General features: G+C 34.5%; 1 protein-coding gene across 1 annotated transcript in view; it reads right to left on the minus strand.

Annotated features, from left to right (window-relative positions):
- LOC136034399 (calcium-activated chloride channel regulator family member 3-like) overlaps window positions 1-22594 on the minus strand; it is a 46119-nt gene that overhangs the window by 10730 nt on the left and 12795 nt on the right. Inside the window, exons 2-3 of the mRNA XM_065715555.1 lie at window positions 8749-9007; window positions 2222-2321 (exon numbers count right to left, since the gene is read on the minus strand). Of these exons, the coding sequence (XP_065571627.1) occupies window positions 2222-2321; window positions 8749-9007 (359 nt within the window). The remainder of the gene's footprint in view (window positions 1-2221; window positions 2322-8748; window positions 9008-22594) is intronic.

Raw genomic sequence — 22594 nt, forward strand, 5'->3', positions numbered from 1 at the left:
TTTTCTGGCCGCCTCATTCCTTGTTTGTTTTTTTTACTCAATTTTTGAATAAATATGTCAATTTGGTCAATTTTGGCTCCTTTGTCACATGCCCCCCCCCCAATATTTGCTCATGGTGCTCTTGTCACATTGGACCTCCCCCAAGTTTTTGCTCTAGATCCACCCTTGGTATACTTTAAGACTCGTTTCCTTTTTCTGTCAGACTTTTCCGAAATTTAACTGGAGGATCAACTCAATTCAACACGTCATTTTGTGCAAAAAATCAAACTTTCTATCGACCATTTCAATCAATTTTTTCATATATTTATCTTTATATTTATTTTTGACACATTTATTTTACTTTCTACTGAGTGTTATGTTTATTTATCGTATATTATTTAACTCTCAGTCTAAGATGCTTGGAATATACAGTTTTTTTCAAAATGTAAAATTTGTCCAAAATTGGGAAAATTTAGGGAAAAGAGGCAGTGTTTAAGGATGCCGGGAATTTGGTAATGGAAACCCTTTTTGGTTCAAAATGATGTAAACTGCAAAATTTCGACTTCTTAATTACTATTTTACCCATTCTGTCAATCTGAATCAATAGAAGTGTACAAGAAACCTTTCACGAAAGATTGTAATTTAAGACTTCTGTCTTTGTCCCTTTTTCTTTTACATAAGGTATAAAGCTCCTAAAATTCCCCGTTTAAAGCTCTAGTTTAAGATTGCATGACTGAGGGTAATGAGCAAGAGAATCCAACAAAAAACAAAAAGGCAGATACTCATACCTGGAATTTATGATCAATTGAGCTTTATGATATTCGAAAAAATAATAAACCTTTCAAAAATATATATGACGTAAATTACACCCTTGAGAAACCATTTAAAGGGGAGAACCCAAAACTTACCCATATGGACTGTAAACAGATAACAAATGGTTCCTTTCTTGATTAGGGTTCTTTTTTGGGATTGTAAAAATAACTTCAAGATTAGATGCATCTCAAGCTTTGGAGTCAGAGCCGACCCCTAGAGTAATAGGTTTTGGTTGTCTTGAAATTGTACCGCATCACTTTCATCAAAATCGATTGCAGCTAAAAAGTTGTGTAAAAAGCTTTTTTTGCGAAAAACATTAACACAACCTTTTTGACACAATTGGAGATGAAAGAAAAGAAACTTAACGGCTCACCGGGTGACTTTTCATGTGAGTTTTTGCAACGCTAAATATCTCTCATACACCTAACGAAGTCTTTAACTCCTGAACACTCTATCCTCTATGTAAGGGGTACTTTACTAAATGGTATACTCAAAAGAGCAAATTTAGCCCACTGCTACTATGATTTGCAATCTACAGACAAGTGAGTTAATTTCACATAACCCCAGGATAAATTTTATGGCCAAAATTAGTCATTTACTTGTGCAAGTTTGTCAATTGGTGAACTGGGATTTTTTAAACAATTTTACATAGGGTGAGTTTGCAAATTTTTCACGGGGGAGCGTTGTGGTCAGGAAAAACATTTTTGCCTAAAAATTGACAATTACTTTTTTTTAGAATGTAAAAAAATGTATTCTTTTTTGTAAAGGTGTTACTACCAAAATGTTTGTATAAAAAATAAAAAAGGGAAAATTTAAGCCTCTGCTGTAACGATATGCAGCTATTTTTTTCTAGAATATAACGAAATGTTTGTCGTCTTGGAGATGGGAGGCGAGAATCTCCTAGCATATGGGTGAATCGCCTCCCTTTTTCCAAAAAGTGGAGAGCCAATAAATTGGCTTTCCACCTTTTTTTTATTCTTGTACAAATTTGAATGTTTTAAACAGAGCTTCTCAGCATTTCTTCAGGTCCACACCCTTTTAATCTTCTAATTGAAGACTGTCTTTCAGTTTCTCCCACTCCTCTTTAAAGTAGGTCTCCTGATTTAGGTCCCCAGTAACTACATAAACCACTCTTCGGCTGCTATTTTAATTAAAGTAAAGTGTAGGTGGCATTTAGTTTTTTGTAAATGTTAAAAAGATATTGTTATTAGTTATTGGTGCCACTGAGAGGAGGTGGGATTAAAAAAAAAACATAAAAAAAGAAAAAAAAGAAGTAACTAAATAAGAAAGCAGCGGGAAAGCATGTATAAGAAAATAAGAGTAGTATTAAATTACCAATTTTTTCATATCATATATCCTTTATCGCCCACTGAGGGGTGCGTGCCCCCCAGGTTGGGAAACCTTGGCCTTGCAAAGACATTGTACTTACCTCTCTAGTGAGAAAGAACAATAATTAGTATTCCCATTTGAAGCGGTGTCAAAAACTCCATATCGAAAACGTAACCACTCTTCAAAGATTATTCTTCCAGCTACAAAAAAGATGTTAATGTAAAATAATAGCAATTATACAAGCAGAAAGAATGAATAGGAGGAAGAAGAAATTTGGACATAATTTATTTAGGATATTTGTTTATGAAATGCAATTTATCTTCTAAAGCCTCAATACAAAGCCGTATTCAGGATTTTTGTTCGTGGGGGAAACACAAGAAAACATTACAAAACGCATCAGAAACTTGTTTATATGTGTTTTTGTTACCCTTTTAATAGTTAGACATTTTTGAAAGGGGGGCAGACCAAGTACCTCTCCTCTGGACACAACCTTGCTTCTTTATATTTTTGTTGATGCTCAATAAATGGTGCAAACAGTGAAGAAAAGTCTACCCCAACAATTTACATAGGTGTCTTTCTGCTAAATTAAAATATTAAAAGAAAAAAAGTTTAAGATAAGGCAGCTAAAACAGGAATAATAAAAAAAATGTTAAACAAAACATCGAAATAGATATTTGGGCTAAAATGCAGCCGAGGATACGCAGTAGCCCTGATTACCAAACTGTTCGTGGTAACGAACTGTAGCAAGGAGCGACCCGGCTCAATGGTAAACGAAACTAAAAAAATAAAATTTGATACTAATAGATGCATCAAAAAAATTGGATTTTTATGGTGATTTGAAATATATAAGTTTCGTCATATTTAGTCTTACCTATCAAAAGTTAAGAGCCTGAGAAAATTTGCCTCATTTTTGAAAATAGCGGAAAACACCCCCTAAAAATCATAGAATCATAACAAAAATCACACCATCGCATTCAGCGTATCAGAGAACCCTACCGTAGAAGTTTCAAGCTCCTATCTATAAAAACGTGGAATTCCGTATTTTTGCCATAAGACTGATCACGGATGCGTGTTTATCGTTTTTTTTTTTGTTTTTTTTTTCTCAGGGGTTATCGTATCGACCCAGTGGTCCTAGAACGTCGCAAGAAGGCTCATTATAATGGAAATTAAAAGTTCTAGTACTCTTTTTAAGTTACTAAAAAATTGGAGGGCACCTAGACCCCCTCCCACGCTCAGTTTTTTTCCCAAAGTCAACGAAAACAAAATTTTGATATAGCCATTTCGTTCAGCATAGTCTAAAAACCTAATAACTATGTCTTTGGGGACGGCTTACTCCCTCACAGTCCCCGGGGGAGGGGCTGCAAACGACAAACTTTGACCAGTGTTTACATATAGTAATTGTTATTGGAAAGTGTACAGACGTTTTTAGGGGGATTTTTTTGGCTCGGGAGGGGGTTGAAGGGAGGGGTTGCGTGGAAGGATCTTTTCATGAAAAGTTTGTCATGGGAGAAGAGAATTTCCATGAAGGGGGTGCAGAATTTTCTAGCATTACTTAAAACAAAAAACAATGAAAAAATAAATACGAAAAAGTTTTTTCCATCTGAAAGTAAGGAGCAGCATTAAAACTTAAAACGAACAGCAATTATTACGCATATGGGAGGTTCATCTCCTCCTAAATACCTGTTCTATTTATTTACTCTATTTATTTAACTATTTATACTACGGCCTTTGTGATACAGGGGTCATTCTTAAAGAATTGGGACAAAATTTAAGCTTTAGTGTAAAGACCAAGGTATTAACGAGGGGGGCGAACTCCCTCATATACGTAATAAAAATATACGACTATAGAAATTCATTATATAGGTGAATTCGTAAGTTATGTATATTTTTTGCTAATAAAAGCGCTCGTAAAAAAATAAAAGCTCTAGTTGCCTTTTTAAGTAACCAAAAGATTGGAGGGCAAGTATGCCTTCTCCTCCATCCCTTTTTTTTATCAAAATCGTCCGATCAAAACCAAGAGAAAGCCATTTAGCCAAAAAAATTAACACGCAAATTTTGTTTGTAAGTATTCATGTGCGGATAGCCGAAAACAAAACATGCATTAATTCAAAAACGTTCAGAAATTAAATAAGAAAAGCAAGTATTTTTAACTGAAAGTAAGGAGCGACATTAAAACTTAAAACGAACTGAAATTACTCCATTTATGAAAGGGGCTGGTCCCTCATCAACGCCCCACTCTTTGCGCTAAAGTTCTTTTACTGTTTTAAAAAGTAGATTTGAGAGAAAGAGTCAAACTTTAGCGTAAAGAGTGGGGCATTGAGGAGCGAACAGCCCTTTCATGTACGGAGTAATTTCAGTTCGTTTTAAGTTTTAATGTCACTCCTTATTTTCAGTTAAAAAACTTGTTTTTTTATTTGATTCCAAATTCAGATCTCAAATCTCTGACAGGCAACAAATTCAAATCTCTGACAGGCAACAAATTAACAAGATACTCAATATCCCAGCTCCTTTTTATCAACTTTGTCTAAAACAAGAAAATTAAGTTTACTTAATGAATTTAACACAATGTGTCGCAGTATCTTCCAATTTGTAGCATTTATCATTTATCTTTAGGGACCTCCTCCGTGCCCCCGTCTTCGATCATCCAAAGCAGAGCTTTCACCCATCTTATTGAGGCTAGGAAAATGCAGCTGCCAACTAAACCCAACGCAAATGCGGCCTATTTGGATAAATCAATTTACAATAAAAAAAATATAATAATGAAATGAAATAGACAATCCAGCTCAAAGGCAGCCAATAACGAGCAGTAGTTCCAACTATTTCAAATTCCGAAATAAATCTCTGATAGGCATCACATTACTTAGATATCCCAGATCAAAGCTTCTTTTTATTGACTTGTACTCAAATAACAGGCCCCAAATTAGTATCTTTCATAAAAGTGACGGATCAAAGACAAGACCTTGGATTTGCAATTCAAGACCCCCCCTCCTTCTGTTCCTGGGAATGCTCACTATGCTGTTCAGCTTAGAAAATAAAGTTTACTTATTGAATTTGATATAACTTTTCGCATTATTTCTGATTTCTAATATTTATTATTATTTAGCTTGAATCTCTACCTTCCAAGATCGATCCCAAGCAGAACTACCACTCATTTTGCTTAGGCTAGAACAAGCCATCTGTCAACTGATCCCAACGTAAATAGCGTTGTTTAGAGGAGTTTATGATAAAAACACAAAATAAAAATAGATAATGCAGCTCAAAGGCAGCCGATAACGAGCAGTAGCTCTAATTATTCCAAATCCAGTAATAAATCTTTGATAAATATCACATTAATAAGGTACTCCAGATTCCATTTCCTTTTTATTGACTTGTACTAAAACAAGTGGCCCCAATTTAGTATCTTTCATAATAGCATCAGACCAAAGATGGTCGTATGCAATTTGCAGATAAGCCAATGTGGACTACGAGTAAGGTGTTTACTGGTTAATATACTATAGTAAGAACTATAGCGCACGGTAACTAAATATGGTGAGCCTGTGGGTATTAAATTGCTTCGACGCTATTTGATGGAATACTACATTCTTTTCCTATCAAAATACCTTTACAAATATACTATAGATACATAATCAAGGCGAATACCATAAACTAAAATATATGTCAAATAAGATTTTTCTTAAATGAGTAAATTATTTTGAAGAATTTTTATTATTGTTCCACTAACAAATGACTAAGACTGATTTTTTACAGATGTTTTTTTCTTAATAACGAAAAAAAAACGGTCAAACAATAGGTCGAGTATAAAATAAAAATGTATTTTTGATCTGAAAAAATCAAAAGATATTTGGCTTTAAAAAATTATATTTGTCATTTCTTGCCCCTTATCGACCCCTCATAATTGACAGAAACCAATTTTGACTCCTATCTAAAAATAGTGCCAAACTACCCTATTGGTGTTTGAACCACATTGTCCCCCTATCCCCAAATATAGATAAAAAAAACTTAAATTACATACACAGTTACACCCAGAGCCGTTCTTAGGGTTGGTGGCACCTGGGTAAAAATCAATTACAGCGCCCCCCTCCCGAATCAAATATAAGCAAAACATCTATGTTTTTTTTCAATTAACACAACAAACTTATATTCTTCATACAATTGGCTTATTCTTCACACTTTCTTCGAGATTCCTCCCCCCTCCTCCTCAAGACTTTTTGGCTGCAAAGGGGCATTTGTATCAAAATCAACTTGGTGGAGCGTGATGAAAAAGTTGAGTCATGACTAAGTAGAGTAAAGTCAATATATATATTCTGAGTGAGAAGCGAAGCTGGCATAACCCTATAGAGAATTGAATAAAAACAATGTCATTTCAATTGTTGATAGATAGGCTATAATCCATCCATCCTAGTTCAGGAATTATTAAAAAGTGTGAAATAGCACATGATATATTATGATGTCTGAGAGTCATGGGTTTATTACTCACAGCTCTAATCGTCCCAAACTAATTATTCTCCATGAAGCTTTGTATTCCTTATCAAGTCCTCTTCTCGTTAGCCAGAAATAGCCCATACTTGGGTCATTCCCAGTTACTAACATGAAGAATGAGACATTTATAACTAATATAATCCTCCTCATATTGCTTTATATGCCACAGTTTAGTCATAAAATTCATACTCGATACAACATGGTATTTTGACATGCTAATAAAGGACGGGTTATGGATCAATAGATCATGGTATCATCTTTTCTTGTGCTAATCGGCACTCAGCAGGATTGACGCCAAGAAAAGATTACAAGCTTAATAAAAATATTAATTATGAAACAAAGTTGTGCTTTATCATTTGTCATTCCACAATTTGCAGCCTAGGTTGGGTAGTGTAGTTGCATTAGCCTTTTTTAAGACATAAAAAAGGTAATAAAATACTTGGTGTGCGTATATCAATCAAAACTTTTTAGAGGTTGGCCAATATTAAAGCAATAGAACTCTTGCTTATTTTAATAATAGTTTTTTACATGCTTTGTGTAATGTTTCAATCGTGAAAATACAATGGTTGCCTAAAAAGGGCTTGCCAACAAATTTTGTGTTGAAAAATTAAGCCCTTCTTCAGTTTGAAGCGGAACAAGTCCAAGTATTTACAACTAAATTCTAATCAACCAGCCTATTCAAGCAAATATTAGAGAATTTTTTTTTTAGAAAAAAAACAATAAAAACTGTTTTCAAAACTTAACTGTCCTAGCTCTGAAAGTAAGCTATTTAGAGCCCCTTCTGCCCCCCCCCCCTCCGAAATTTTTTGAAATGATTAATTTCCCCATGGTTTCTTGGGATTTTTGGCAAAAGTAGGACATTTATTAAGAATCTAGATACAGGTGTGAAGCCTTTTTTGGGGGGTTTTACAGCATGCAATCATCCGGTTAAGTCACTGCCCAATTATTAACCCATTTTCTGTCTAACTTTTTACCCTTTTTGAAGTAATTAGCAATTGTAATGTTATTATTTTTTTGTAAGGAGAGTTTGCTTTCCACAGCAAAATAGAATTATCCTTGATATTAGGGCGTTTATCCCGCCCCTTTTCAGGATAAAGTACAGCTTTTAATTGATCGATTTTGGAAACAATCATTTTTCATTAAAATCTACGTTTTTGCAATAGAAGAACTAACCCCCACAGCACCCATATTGCACTGTTAACCCTAAAATTTCCCTTTCAGTGGGATATAATATATTAAACACTGGTTCTAAATCGCTTTGAACATAACCCTAAGCCTAAAACGTACTTTTGAGGCTTCAGTCTTCTTCCCCCCATCTGCTGCAATACTACAGATTAAAGTTAATCTGTATTTTCCGATATACGTACTTTTTGCATTGCTAAATGAAAAAAGTGCTACTTTATATCTGCTGTTTCGAAGGTTTTGGGCGCCCCCCGAAAAAAATTCCTGCGTACATGCCTGATGTAGGCATATCTTAATTAAATATTTTAGTTGGTATATTGGTTAGGTTAGATTAGAAACCATTTAATATTATGCGTTAGGATGGGAGGGGGGCTGATTTTCATAATTTTCTGTTGTAGTTTCTATAATTTTGCAACTAAAGTATTTTATTTTCATCATACTTAGGTATATTTTATTAGGATTAATCTAACTTTACTCAGAAGAAGAACTTGAGTAGGGTGACTGGCTATGCGACATAAGTACCTAATGTTGAAACGATTCGAAAGAATGATCAACGAATGATCGTTTTATAATCAGGACCGAAGCTCAGGACCGAAGAGAATGGACAAATCAGAAGAGTTGGATCTCTGGCAATTTATCTTGAAAGAAAACATTAAAAATCAATAGCGCCACGGACAGCGCAGCATCTAGCAACATCATTAAAAAAAAATGAAAAAAAACTGTATCATTGATAAAATTAATCCGCAAGGTTATTGAATTAAAGCTGAAGTTTAGCTTTAAATGAAAGGTTATTTGTTTAATTACAATTTTAAGTCACAGTTCAGTCCCGGCAACGTAAGCCTAATATAGCTTGTACAATTCTTGGCAGGTTGATTAAACTGATCAAATTTTAGTCATGGCAGATCAGCTCTACTTTAAAACTCTTATTCATAATTTCCGATACGAGTAACAAAAGTAAAATTATACCTTGACTACCAGAGTTGTCACTAAATATTCTGGCTGGAATAATAGCATAATCCCCTTGTTCACCACATTTGCCATATTGTTTGACGGTGGCAGTTTCCCTCTTCGAAAGTCTGAATGCTGCATCTTTTGCACTAAATTCATTACTGTCGGAGTTCTGGAAGCACTGCCATGATGACGGAATCAGCACGTTAACCTTTTCAAAGTAAACTTTTTGGGATGAAACTTCATACAAAGCAGAAGAAGCAACTTTGAATGACGTCTGAAAGAAAAGATAAAAAATCAAAATGGAAAACAAAACCGAAGAATTAAATTTGCTTGAAATTAACTTCATTTTTCATACCCTTGAATATATTGACTTAATTCGAATTAGGTATTGCGCTGAATTAAAAAAAAATATCACGACAAAAATTGAGCTTAATAATATTCAAAGTTTTTTAAACTTCGCTTTATTTATATCCACGAGATTTTTAGCGAAAAAACCAATTTGTGTCATTGTCCCCGTAGCCAAAAATCGTGCAAAATGTTTTTTTTTTCTATAAAAGAAAGACAAGAGGCTGCCTTCAACTGCTTGTCAACTATTCCTAACTAACTCCTCCATACAAAAGTACCAATTTGTAGAAGGTAAAATCGATTCGAACAATTTTTAGAGATTAACCCAACAGACAACCTTCCCCCATATTTTGAACTTTGTATGTAATCAATATAAGATATCCATGAGATTGGAAGAACTTACTCTTTGTATGAAAGAATCATCTCTTCCTGGGTGAAAATTGGCAGAGAGTTTGTAGAAAATCTTTGATGATGAAATCAATTTTTCTTGTTTATTTGACTCGTTTTATAGGACCATAAAAAGGCTATTTTTGATGTTTGAATGTTGCCACTTTTTAATTGCAGGTCTAAAAGAATCGCTTCTTTGAGCCCATGGATAGCATCTGGACTTCTTAATAGTTGGAAAAGAAAAATAACATTTATGGAGGGCTTATACGTTCGCTACGCCTTCTTAAAATCCAGTATTCGTCCATGACGATTCAAAATTTACAGGAATATATACAATTTCTTGTGTAGGAAAGCAGAGTTTCTGTATTATTTAAGTAAACTATGTGTGTGGTAATGGTATTCACAAGACTTGGAGGGCAATAAATTCTGTCCTTGGGCTTGTCTTCTGCCTAATTCTGTAAGTCTAGTCACTGATGAAAGAGCTGTGAATGATGGGTTTAATTTCAAGAGGTAATCCCTCCATTTTCATCAATATTGGTAAGGATATTGCTTATACTGTTACCTCGTCTCGGTCCGAACATGATTTTAGATGTTATCTTAGGCAATTTCCCTTAAATCTTTTTTTCATAGAGCTGATATGTTCACGAGTGCAACCCTAAAATTCGTCGTCATCTTGCCCCATTTTATCCCTACTAAGCTGGTTAAATCCATTTATACTTCTAAAATTCCTCCCCCCCCTAAAAAAATGGTAACGTTTTATTTGAATGCAGTATTTGGATGTACTCTGGTTATTTTTCATTTGGTTTTCGAATGAAGCACTCAACACCACACGAGTGTAACCTTCTTTTTTTTAATTCTCTGTCAGATTCAAGGACAATTCCTGATGGACAAGTTGCCTCATTTTAGTATAAGAAGGAATGAACTTTCTGAGTTTATGCCTCATTTGAATGTTAAATAATTTCTGCTGATACACTCTTCCATCCAATTTTTGAAGTGAATTCTGACGTCCCTCAGGCATTAGTTCTGCGACTATTCTCATCAGGAACTGGGCATCAGACATCAGGGACTGTGTAATTCTAGCTTAAATAAATGTTCTTTTTTAAGCTGTAAAACGCTGAAAATTGTAAGTTGTTGTTGAATTTTTCATCCTAAACTTTCCCATACCGATAAGCAAGGGCGCTCCGAAAAGTGGATGAAGATTTTCTAGATGTTTTTCATAGAAATTGCCTACGGATTGTTCTGGGTTCCCGGCTAACTGACTGTATTTCAAACAGTAGGTTGTACGAAAAATGTGGTTCAATCCCGCTTTAAAGGGCTATAACAAAAGAAAGGTTTAGATGGCTAGGGCACGTTCTCCGGAGGAAGGATGAAACATTGCCATGACTGTCCTTTTCGGCCAACCGTCTAGGGCTAAACGGAAAGCAGGTCGTCCTCCTCTGGGGTGTGAGGATGTCATAAAGAAAGATTTAAAGGAAATGGGAACTTCCTGGGAGGGAGTAAAGAGGGAGGCTTTGAATAGATTGGGAGGGAGAAGGAGCGTGTGTAGCTGTGTTGGCCTCATGCGGCTTGGTGCTACAGTGAGTTGTTAGTAGTAGTAGTAGTAGTAGTATCTTATAATCCTCTCTCTCTCTCTCTCTCTCTCTCTCTCTCTCTCTCTCTCTCTCTCTCTGTCTCCGTCAGTATTTAAATGACTGAGGTATCTTGCCCTTCTCCTTTAGAGGCCACGAAGCTCCAAATGGGGGCTAGTGCCGTATACTAATCTTATTTGTCATGAATTTAAAATAGTAAATCTTATCTTTTTTAAATTCTGAAAACCAACTACCAAACTCCAAGGCCTCGTTGGTTGAAATATTGCATTGACAAAAAAAAATCACTTAAAACATTAAAATAACGCTTTAATAATTAAAATCCGTGCTAAAAACCCTATACTTAGAAACAGTTCATATCCATTTAACAGCTCTTTTTATTTACTCTTAAAGTTGTAAAATTTCTTTGTCTGTTAATACACAAAAACCCTCCCGCCTACCACATGGTACATTGAATCCTTTAACAAACTTAAGTACCACGCCAGAAAAGGAAACGGAAGTCTGCTAGTTTTAATGTGTTTTAATAGTCATGAAATTTAATAGTACAACCGCAGCTGCACGGGGTATAGGGGTAGATTTGGATTAGATAGCTAAGTTCTCATCGGATGTCACGGTGGGCTTCGTTCGTTAGAAATCTTATTTTTATCATCATAATAAAATAAATAATTGTCCTCTCAAGGTTGGCTAGTTGTTTCAAAATACCATGGTATTGTATATTTGACAAAAAAAAAAAAAACACCACAGGGCCATGGCCACAAAAAAAATACAAATAAAATTAACAACATATGAACACAAATTAAAGATTCAATTTCAACTTTTGATCAAAACGACTACAGCAAGGAAAACCATTAAAAACACGAATATAAACAAACTTATTTACGAAATTGGGAAAATTATTTGTATGGGATTAATTTGATGCTTCCTAGTATTCTGCAAAATAGTAACCCAACCACAATATTTCGAGTGGGAGTGTATATAGATAAATCCTTAGTAAGAAGAAAAAGTTTATATGATTAATTTCTTTTGTTGTTAGATTAGGTATTTTCGCGTTGCATTCTGTTTCTGCACGTGTGTGTAATTTGTACTGTTGCTTAATTTCCTTGCTTGTTTGTTATTTATTTATATTTCTGTATGTATTTGGCCCATGGGTTTTTGAATATACTTATCTATCTATCTATCTATAAACAAACACAGTCATAACATAAACACCCTCACACTGGGTTATGCCCACGCGAATAAACTGCACCAGATTCTGAACTCTAATAGAACACCCATTTCCCCTCAATTTTTACACCCAAGGCTCATCCCCTTCATCCATCCAATAATTTGCTTTCTTAAGACCCTTAACCCTTGACACTTCCCCAGAAAATACAATAAATTTTCCTCCCACTCTCCATACATCGGGCAACTGTAAGGACCACTCTTGATTCTAGCCCTTCCTAAAATATTAATTCCTCTTCCCCAAGTGGCAAAAATCACTTCTACAAGAAATTACAGTTACTATTGCTAAGCCAATTGTGTAAGGAATCTAAGTTTACTAAACTTCTTAAATTGTTTATTGAAAGTAGCTCAGACTTTTACCAAGGTCTCAAACTCTATTTTGAAGAATGCTTCCGTTCTGGCAAATTTTAAGTGTTTGCTTTAAGTTTTGAGTTTTAAAACACCGAGGACATCAAGACAAAAACAAATTTTGCCCCTTGGATCCATCTTAGGTCTATTTTAAGGTTTATAAAGTTTCTTTTTTTGTCTCGGTATCTCATGATTGCGAAAGACACCACTTTCAAAGAATAGCTAAGATCACGACAGGGCTCATTCGAACGGAAACTAAAAGTTTTAGTGCCCTTCCTAAGTGACAAAAAAATTGGAAGGCAACTAGGCCCCCTCGCACGCTCGTTTTTTCCCAAACTTACCCGAACAGATTTTGATGGGCAGTTTTGTTCATCATAGTCTCGAAATCTAATAAATATGTCTTTGAGGATGACTCAATCCCCCACCCACCCCCGGGAAAGCGCTGCAAGTTATGAGCTTTGTCCATTGTTTACATTTATTACTGGTTATGGGAAGTATATAGACGTTTTTAGGGGGGGGTATGATGGGGGGTCAAGGGGAGAAGGTTATGTAGGAGGATCTTTCCATGGACGAATTTTTCATATGAGGGGGGAGGGAATTTTCCATGAAGGAAAATTAAATAAAAAAATTCCAACTGAAAGTAAGAAGCGACATTAAAACTTAAATCAAACAGAAATTATTCCGTATATCAGAGAGTTCACCCCCTCGTCAATGCCTCGCTCTTTACGCTAAAGTTTTTTTTTAATACTTTCAAAAGATCTATTTATTCTAATCAAACCCTTTGTGATTCAGGGGTCATTCTTAAAGCATTGGAACAAAATTCGAACTTTAGCTTAGAGACCGAGGTATTGACGAGGGGGCGAAGCCCCTCATATACGTAATAATTTCTGTTCGCTTTAAGTTTTAATGTTGCTCCTTATTTTCAGTTGGAATTTTTTTTATTTAATTATGTTTAAAGGCGTTGCTAAATTTACTATTTGGGGAGTAAACAATTAAGTTTGGTCAAGAACGTTCAGTTAAAAAAGAAGTAAAAAAAAAAAAATACCGATGGAATAGCACTGATACAAACTACATTTTGCTCCCAATGGCGTAATTTCGTCAAAATCCTGGGGTTGGGTGGAGGGGGGGGCAACGTTGGAGCCAATTTTCCTAAATCAAGTGAAAATGACAGTAAAACTGAAAAATGAGCCATAATAACCATAAAGGCAAAGATATACTGAGTAAAACCGACCTGTTTCTGTGGATGCTTCAATTATGTAGGCTTATCTTAGTTCTGACGAGATTTTTTGAAGAAACCAAACCTCAGATGGGAGGAAAACTGGGGTCTCAGGAGGGCAGTTACTCCCTGAGCCATAGCAAATTATGTCCCTGTTAGCTCCATGACCATAACTACGGAGAACCAACCTAGCTATCGATTAAATGTGCTGAATTGCTCCCTAAAGTAAAAACCAAGCAAGAAAAGGAATTGCGCCAATTTAAAGTCTCCGTTAGGAACGCATGCAGTTTTTTTTCGGTGGAAACCAATAATTAAAAAAAATGAGATGGTTTAAAGTTCCTAGGAATTAGGGGGAATTTATTATTTTGGGAGAGGATATGAAACTCTTTCTACTTTTTTCTTATGTTCCTGGCCTCGGATAATTCTATTTTTGGGCCTCAGTACATAATCTCTTCTCTCTTTACTCACGAGCAACGAAAAATAAAGCATTAATTGAGAAACTGTATGAAAGTGGATATCCTCTAGAGCACACTTGAGGGTAATGACAGATTCTATTAGGGGTACCAATTGGACAGGGAGCATTTACATCTCTTTATTTGTTCACCCCGCCTCTCACTAGATTTTGAAGAAATAGCTTTTTACTGGTATTCCGTTGATTTTTTTTTAGTATTTTCACTAGAAAAATTGAAAAAAAATTGCCCCTTCCTAAATTTTGAAAAAAATATATTCTTTCCGTTAAATTTTCTTAAATTCCGAATTGATGGCACTGCACTCTATAAGCTCAGAATTCATAAAATTTGCACAATAAAAAGAAAAATTTATTAAAAAAAAGGCTATCATCAGTGTTTCACCATTAAATATTCTTGGCTCCTCCTCCCCCCATATCCAAGAAAAATTAAAACAACATTTATGTGAAAACCCGTAATAGTATGCATGTTCAACGTCAGATTAGATGCAAAAAACCTCCCAGCATGCATCTGCTGTCACGCAGAGCCTCTACATCACAGTCAATCATCACTCACCTTTTGGTCAGTTGCTCAGATGTGGGCCTGTGCTAATCGCTTACCTTTAAACAAATTACTACACCTAAAGGCTGGAATCTTATTCATAGTGAAAGCAGGCAACAAAGAGAATTTACACTTTTAATCTACCGGATAATTAGGCTAGTACAACCCTCTTGCGAAAAGGGCTTACATTTTCGCATCGATTCGTTTTCATTAAAGGGTAATTTCGCTTCTGTTGACAGGTTCACGTTATTAAAAGTCCAATGTTAACACGTCACGGGGACCCATGTGTAAAGACTGGTTAGCCCTGCACAAGTTGACCTAAGCTCAGATCGTTCCCAGAGAGAAAGGTCTGAATATTTGATAACTATATCTATTTCGTCATAGCTTTATTTTTATATTTATTATATTTATTTCGCTTAGCTATAATTTGAACTGTTTGTGAAGGATAATTATCATTAATAAACGTTATCATTGATGAAATATCTGAGAAGGTGATTAATCCAGGTGACCTACTTGCAAAAATATTTCGATCCCCCCCTTCCACCCTACATTTTCGGCTGTGCACATAAACTATGACAATATTTCCTAACCACCATATTTATTTTATTTCCTAGTGTTGATTCCGTAATGGCTATAGTTAATACATAACTTAATTAAAAAAAAGTCAAATTAGGAAGAAGAAAGACATTTTAAAACTGTAGAAAAAAACAAAAGGAATATACTTTTAAATTTTTGTGTTTTAATTTTGCTAGTAGTGTAAACAAATAAAGAAAAAAAATGGAAATACCCTGATTTTTGTATGACAGTGCAGTGAGATACTAGTTGTGAAAGCCATTTTTTTTAACTATACCACCAGTCAAGAAACATTATTTAACTCAACAGTATTCTTTGTCTAACAACCAGAAATTTGGAGCCGTACATATTAATCGTGACAATATTTTGCATGTATGAAACCATACATATACAAAAAATTATTTGAGCTAAAAATTCTTTTCAAGTTATTTTTTTGTCGTAAACTCCATAGTAATTTTTCCCTAATAAGTTTCAAATTTAAATTTGGATATACTAGAAAACTTGAAAATTAGTTATGAACTAAGCTATACATTACTGATTGTTTTTTTCCTATTAGGTTTTGACCGAAGCGTAAAGGAATAAAGAAGTATCAAAAAGTTCGTGGTAACGAACTGTAATTAAGGAGCGACCCGGCTCAATAGTAACCGAAACTCTAAGAAACGGAACTTTGATGCCAATAGATATATCAAAAGAATTGGATTTTCGTGCTTATTTTAAATATATAAGTTTTATTAAGTTTAGTCTAACCAATCAAAGGTTACAAGCCTGAGAAAAGTTTAAATTTAACGCTAAAGTTTAAATTTTGTTTCAATTCTTTAAAAACTACTCTTGAAATACAAGGGTCGTTTAATCAGAACAATAAGTAGCCTTTTTAAAAGCATCGAAAACCTTTAGCGTGAAGAACGAGGTGTTTTGGAGGGGGTAATCCTCCTCATATACGAAACAATTTCTGTTTGTGTTAAGCTTTAATATTACTCCTTACTTTCAGTTGAAAAAAAAATTGTTGTTTCATTTAATTTTTGTAATGCCAACATCATTGCTTATAAAGATGCTAATATTAAAGTCAAGATTACCACAGATAGGGCCAAACCTAAATTTCCCTAAAGAGGAATTTACTTATTAATAATGGAATTACTAGACTTACTAGACAAAAATAATTGAAGAAGCGGTTATACTTCTCTCCCTTCCCTATTAAATTATGACTCCATATTAGATTTTCAGCCGCACACATCAACTGTAATAATATAGTTAATTTTCCAAACTTAAGAAGAAAAAGACTTTTAAAATGCCTTAGAAAAACCAAACTAAGAAAACACATTTTGTCCTTTTTGGGCTTAGATTTTTTCAGAAGCATGAACAGATAAAAAAAAGGATATAAGAAATAACTTGTTTTCGCATAAAGCGCATTAAGAAATTTCAATATAATGTCAAGGGTCTATGACTGACATTTGGTGAAAAATGTAAGATTGCGAAAACAAGAGTTATTTTGAATCGTACCACCTATCAAGAAAAAGATCCTAATCGCCCAACCACCTTAGTCTCATAACCTTAAATTTGGGCCATGCCTATTAATCATTTCAATATCTCACATATAAAAACATGGATATAAAAAAATTGTTTGGCATAGATGAAATTTTTCCAAGTTTTTTCATAACTTCCATAAAAAAAACTCTTCCGTAATTGATCAAGTCAAAGTTTGGACATAATAGAACACTCAAAATTCATTAAAAAAAAGCGTGATTGACTTTTCTCCTTTTAGATTTTGTAATATGTGCAAAGGACTAAAGAAACTTTTTTGAGACAAGTACCATCGCTTATAAAGATGCCAATATTACAGCCAAGTTTGCCAAAAGTGAGGTCAACCCTAAATTTCTCTAAAGAATAATTTACTTATTAACAATGCAATCACCTAAGCGTCTTACTAAGCGAAAATAATTAAAGAAGTGGTTATAACTATGAAATGAACAATTGAATTTTTATACGCTAGACTGACTTAGTGGCCTATGAATTACAAATCACTTTGGTTAATTCACTTTTGAAGTCTATCGAATGCCGAAACTCCATAGGAGATGCATAACTAACACTGCGTCACTCTCAGCAGAGGACTTACAACTTGGTCAAAACTGAAAATACCGAAACTAAATAAATGTAACTGCATCTATTCTTTTGCAGTTATTTTAGTACGAAGCAGGAAAACTAAATGAGCGACTCACTTGCCTAAAGAATTACGCCTAAGCAAAAAAAGAAAAAAACCCAGAGAGAATAGAAAATGAATATAAATTTCTGGTTTGTTGGCAAGTGTGTTTGTACAAACACTAAGAAAACATACATCTCTTTCCCCATTTCAAGGTCGAATGCTGAAACTCTATTGGAGAGTCGTAGCTAGGGCTGTGTCGTCCTTGGTGCTAGTAGAGGATCTATGCCTTGGCCAAAACTTGAAATAGCAGAACTTGATAAATGTAGCTGCATCATTTCTTTTAATAGTTTTAATATGAATGACAAATAATAAATGAGCAGTTCACTTGCCAAAACAATTACCTCCATGACAAAATTGCAGAGAAAATAGACCTTCAACATAAATTTTTGGTTTGGTGGCCAGTATGTTTGCACTAATCAAACAGTTCGTGGTAACGAACTATAGTAAGGAGCGACCCGGCTCAATAGTAACCAAAACTCTAAAAAATGGAATTTTGATACCAATAGCTACATCAAAAGAATCGCATTTTAATGCTGGTTTGAAATATATAAGCTTCATCAAGTTTAGTCTTACCCGTCAAAAGTTACGAGCCTAAGAAAATTTGCGTTATTTTAGAAAATAGGGGGAAACACCCCCTAAAAGTCATAGAATCTTAACGAAAATCACACCGTCAGATTCAGCGTATCAGAGAACCCTACTGTAGAAGTTTCGAGCTCCTATCTACAAAAATGTGGAATTTTGCATTTTTTGCCAGAAGGCAGATCACGGATGCGTGTTTATTTGTTTTTTTGTTTGTTTTTTCCCCAGGGGTGAACGTATCGACCCAGTTGTCCTCGAATGTTGCAAGAGGGGTCATTCTAACGGAAATGAAAAGTTCTAGTGCCCTTTTTAAGTGACCAAAAAATTGGAGGGCACCTAGGCCCCCTCCCACGCTAATTATTTTCCCAAAGTCAACGGATCAAAATTCTGAGATAGCCTTTTTATTCAGCGTAGTCGAAAAACTTTATAACTATGTCTTTCGTGACGACTTACTCCCCCACAGTCCCCGTGGGAGGGGCAACAAGTTACAAACTTTGACCTGTGCTTACATATAGTAATGGTTATTGGGAAGTATACAGGCGTTTTCAGGAGGATTTTTTTGGTTGGGGGGAGGGGTTGAGAAGAGGGGGATACGCTGGGGGAACTTTCCATCGAGAATTTGTAATGGGAGAAGAAAATTTCCATGAAGGGAGAGCAGGATTTACTAGCATTATTTAAAAAAAAAACAATTAAAAAATAAATGTGAAAAAGCTTTTTCAGCTGGAAGTAAGGAACAGCAATAAAACTTAAAACAAACAGAAATTATTACCCATATGAGGGGCTCACCTCCTTCTAATACCTCGCTCTTTACGCTAAAGTATTTTTAGTAATTTCAACTATTTATTCTACGGCTTTTGTGATTCAGGGGTCATTCTCAATGAATTGGGATAAAATTTAAGCTTTAGTGTAAAGAGCGAGGTACTGACGATGGGGCGAATCCCCTCATATATGTAATAAAAACATGAGAATACAAAAGTTCTTTACGTAAGCTAATTTATAAGTTACGTAAATCTCTTACCAATACAAAAATTCGTAAAAATTAAAAGTTCTAGTTGCCTTTTTAATTAACCAAAAAATCGGAGGGCAACTAGGCTTCGTCCCCCGCTCTTTTTTTCTCAAAATCATTCGATCAAAATTATGAGAAAGCCATTTAGCCAAAAAAAAATATGCAAATTTCGTTTTGATCATTCCTCTGCGGAGAGCCAAAATCAAAACATGCATTGATTCAAAAACGTTCAGAAATTAAATAAAAAAAACAAGTTTTTTTAACTGAAAGTAAGGAGCGACATTAAAACTTAAAACGCACAGAAATTACTTCATATATGAAAGAGGCTGCTTCCTCATCAACGCCCCGCTCTTTACGCTAAAGTTTTTTACTGTTTTAAAAAGAAGAATTGAGAGAAAGAGTCAAACTTTAGCGCAAAGAGCGGGGCGTTGATGAGGAAGCAGCCTCTTTCATATATGAAGTAATTTCTGTGCGTTTTAAGTTTTAATGTCGCTCCTTACTTTCAGTTAAAAAAACTTGTTTTTTTTATTTAATATTAACAAAACATACAGTTCTTCCCCATTTCGAGATAAAAAATTGTTCAAATTCAATGGAGGATCATAGCGAGCACAGTGTCATTCTCAGCGCTAGCAGAGGACATACGACTTGGTATAAACTTCAAGTACCAAAACGAAATAAATGTACCTGCATCAATTCTTTTAGTAGTAATTTTCATACAAAAAACGAATAGTAAATGAGCAGTTCACTTGCCAAAACTATTATCTCAATGTGAAAAACAGTAGAGAAAATAGACAATGAACATGAATTTATGGTTTTGGTGACAAGCATGTTTGCACTGATTTCAATAAAACATACATGTCTTTCCCCGTTTGAGGTCCAATGTCGAATGTTGAAAATGTATGGGAGAGTCATAGCTTGTGTTGTGTCATTCTAACTAGATAAATTTAACTACATAAACATTTTTCTGGTAATTTTGAGACGATGGACAAATAATGAATGAGCTGGTCTCTTGACAAATGGATTACTTACTAAAGAAACAGCCGAGAATATGGGCATAAATTGCTTATTTTGGTGACGAGTATCATTGTACTGAAATACATTTCTTCCCCTTTTTAGAAGTTGAATGCTAAATTTCTGAAACTTAATGGGAGAATCAAAATGCATACTAAGTCATCATCAGCTTTACTGTAGGACTTACGATTTGGTTAAAACTTTTAATTGTCAAACCGAATAAATTTAACTGCAGCATACCTTTTCTGATAATTTTAAGACGAAGGGTTATGAAAAATGAGTGACTTACTTTCTAAATCGATTATCTCCATAAAACAAACAGCGGAAAAGATGGACAATAAGCGTAAATAGCTGGTTTTACTGATAACCATGTTTAATTTGAACTGGTAACAACAAAGGAATCTGTAATTTCCCTTTTCGAGACCGAATGTAAAATGTCAAAGCTCTCTAAGAGCTGTATAACCAACACTGCGTTATACTCTTAACGCTAGTAGAGGAGTTACAACTTGGTCAAAATTTCAAATAGCAAGACTAAACGAATGAAACGACATCAGTCCTTCGATGGTAATTTTCAGATCAAACTTCAGTGGTAAATTTTTTTTTTAAATAAAAAATTTAGTGGGTATCTCCGTTTAACAATCCGTTTAAACAATCAGCCGAAAGAAAAGACATTGAGGATAAATTGCTGATCATAGTGAGATCTTTCTCTTGGTCAAAGCCGATCAATAAATGATATAATTTTATAAGAGGTGCATAGCTAATGTCAAGTCATCTTCAGTGCTGGAGGAGGACTTACAATGTTCAAATAGCAGTAGCAGAGAGAAGATACATCAATTCTTCTCTTTTTTTTCTTTTTTTGGTAGTTGTTGTTTATATAGTATTCCTTTTATATATATTGTAGTTGTTACTTGTATTTTTTTTTAATTCCCCTTGTATCTCTGACCATAGAGCCTTTCGAGGGGGAATAAGTGTATTTTGATTCAATTTTGAATTGTATTTTGTATTGCCTTGCATTTAATAATAAACTTCTCTCTCTCTCTCTCTCTCTCTCTCTCTCTCTCTCTCTCTCTCTCTCTCCTGCTAGTCTCCACATGAAGGACAGTGAGGGCTCCAGCCTCTCTTGCGCATAGGGCAACATCTTTATTACCCCCCCCCCCTTTCTCCCAAAACGTTTCAGGCCAAATTTTAACAGAATTTCCATTAATAAAAAAAATTGCCAACTGCACCCTCTGCATTATTTTAATAAAAATAAATTAAGAACTAAGTCATTTTATGAAATTATGCTCCCCTAAAATTTCTGCACCCGAGGCAAATGCCCCCTCTGTCTCCCCAAAAACTGCCTCTGGTGAAGGGTCACTAGCCAAGTGGATTATGTACATAAAAAAAAAATAGTAAGAAAACAGACAACGATATAAATTGCTGGTTTTGGTAACTTTGTAGTAATCGTTATCAAATTCGTGTTTTTTTTTGTCTTTCTTAATTTTTTTTGAATGCAGAAAACAGAAAAACATGTCTCTGGGCGGGGCTGATCCTCCTACTCTGAAATGTTAAATTGTCCATAATTTAGAAGCTCTTCTTATTCGAATTATAAATATTCGTTTTATTATTTCCCGTCCCCCCCAAAAAAAATCCCTGCCCACGTGTCTGTCCTAATCGTCAATTTTGATTTTAAAGGATTCCAACCTTGGCCAGTTTCTAAAAAAAATTCCATTTCCGGTCACTTCCACCCAAGTGGCTCTTTTCAATATTCATCTGTTTTCTTTACTTTGTAACCTATTCCTCTAATAACAGCTTTAAAAAATTCCATTTTGGGTCATCTCACCCAACCATTTTTTTCCCAATGTTCGTATTTTTTCTTTATTTTTCAGTCCATCTGAGCATACTATTTAGATAACATTCTTAAGTCTAGAATATATTAGATCTAGAATCCATCCTCCAACATATTCCCCAATCATTATTAATATCACGTTTAAAGTTCTCCACATTAGGCCATGTCACCAAAATGGCTTTTTTCTCAGTGTTCCTCTTTTTTCTTATTTTTAAAAAAATCAATATGAGCATACTATTCAGATAACATTCTAAGGTCTAGAGTATACTAGATCTAGAATCCAACCTTGAACATATTCCTTAATCATTATTAATATCACGTTTAAAATTTTCCGCATTAGGTCATGTCCAGCCATGTCACCAAAATGGCTTTTTTCTCAGTGTTACTCTTTTTTCCTATTTTTTTTTATCAATATGAGCATACTATTTAGATACCATTCTTAAGTCTAGGATCTATTAGATATACAATTCATCCTCCAAATGTCATTAATATTCACTTTCAACTAACTATATTTTAAGTCAGGTCCAAAAACGTCTCAAAAATTTATTCACCGAGTT

Source organism: Artemia franciscana, chromosome 2, assembly GCF_032884065.1.
Source record: "Artemia franciscana chromosome 2, ASM3288406v1, whole genome shotgun sequence".
NCBI classification, from domain to species: Eukaryota; Metazoa; Arthropoda; class Branchiopoda; order Anostraca; family Artemiidae; genus Artemia; species Artemia franciscana.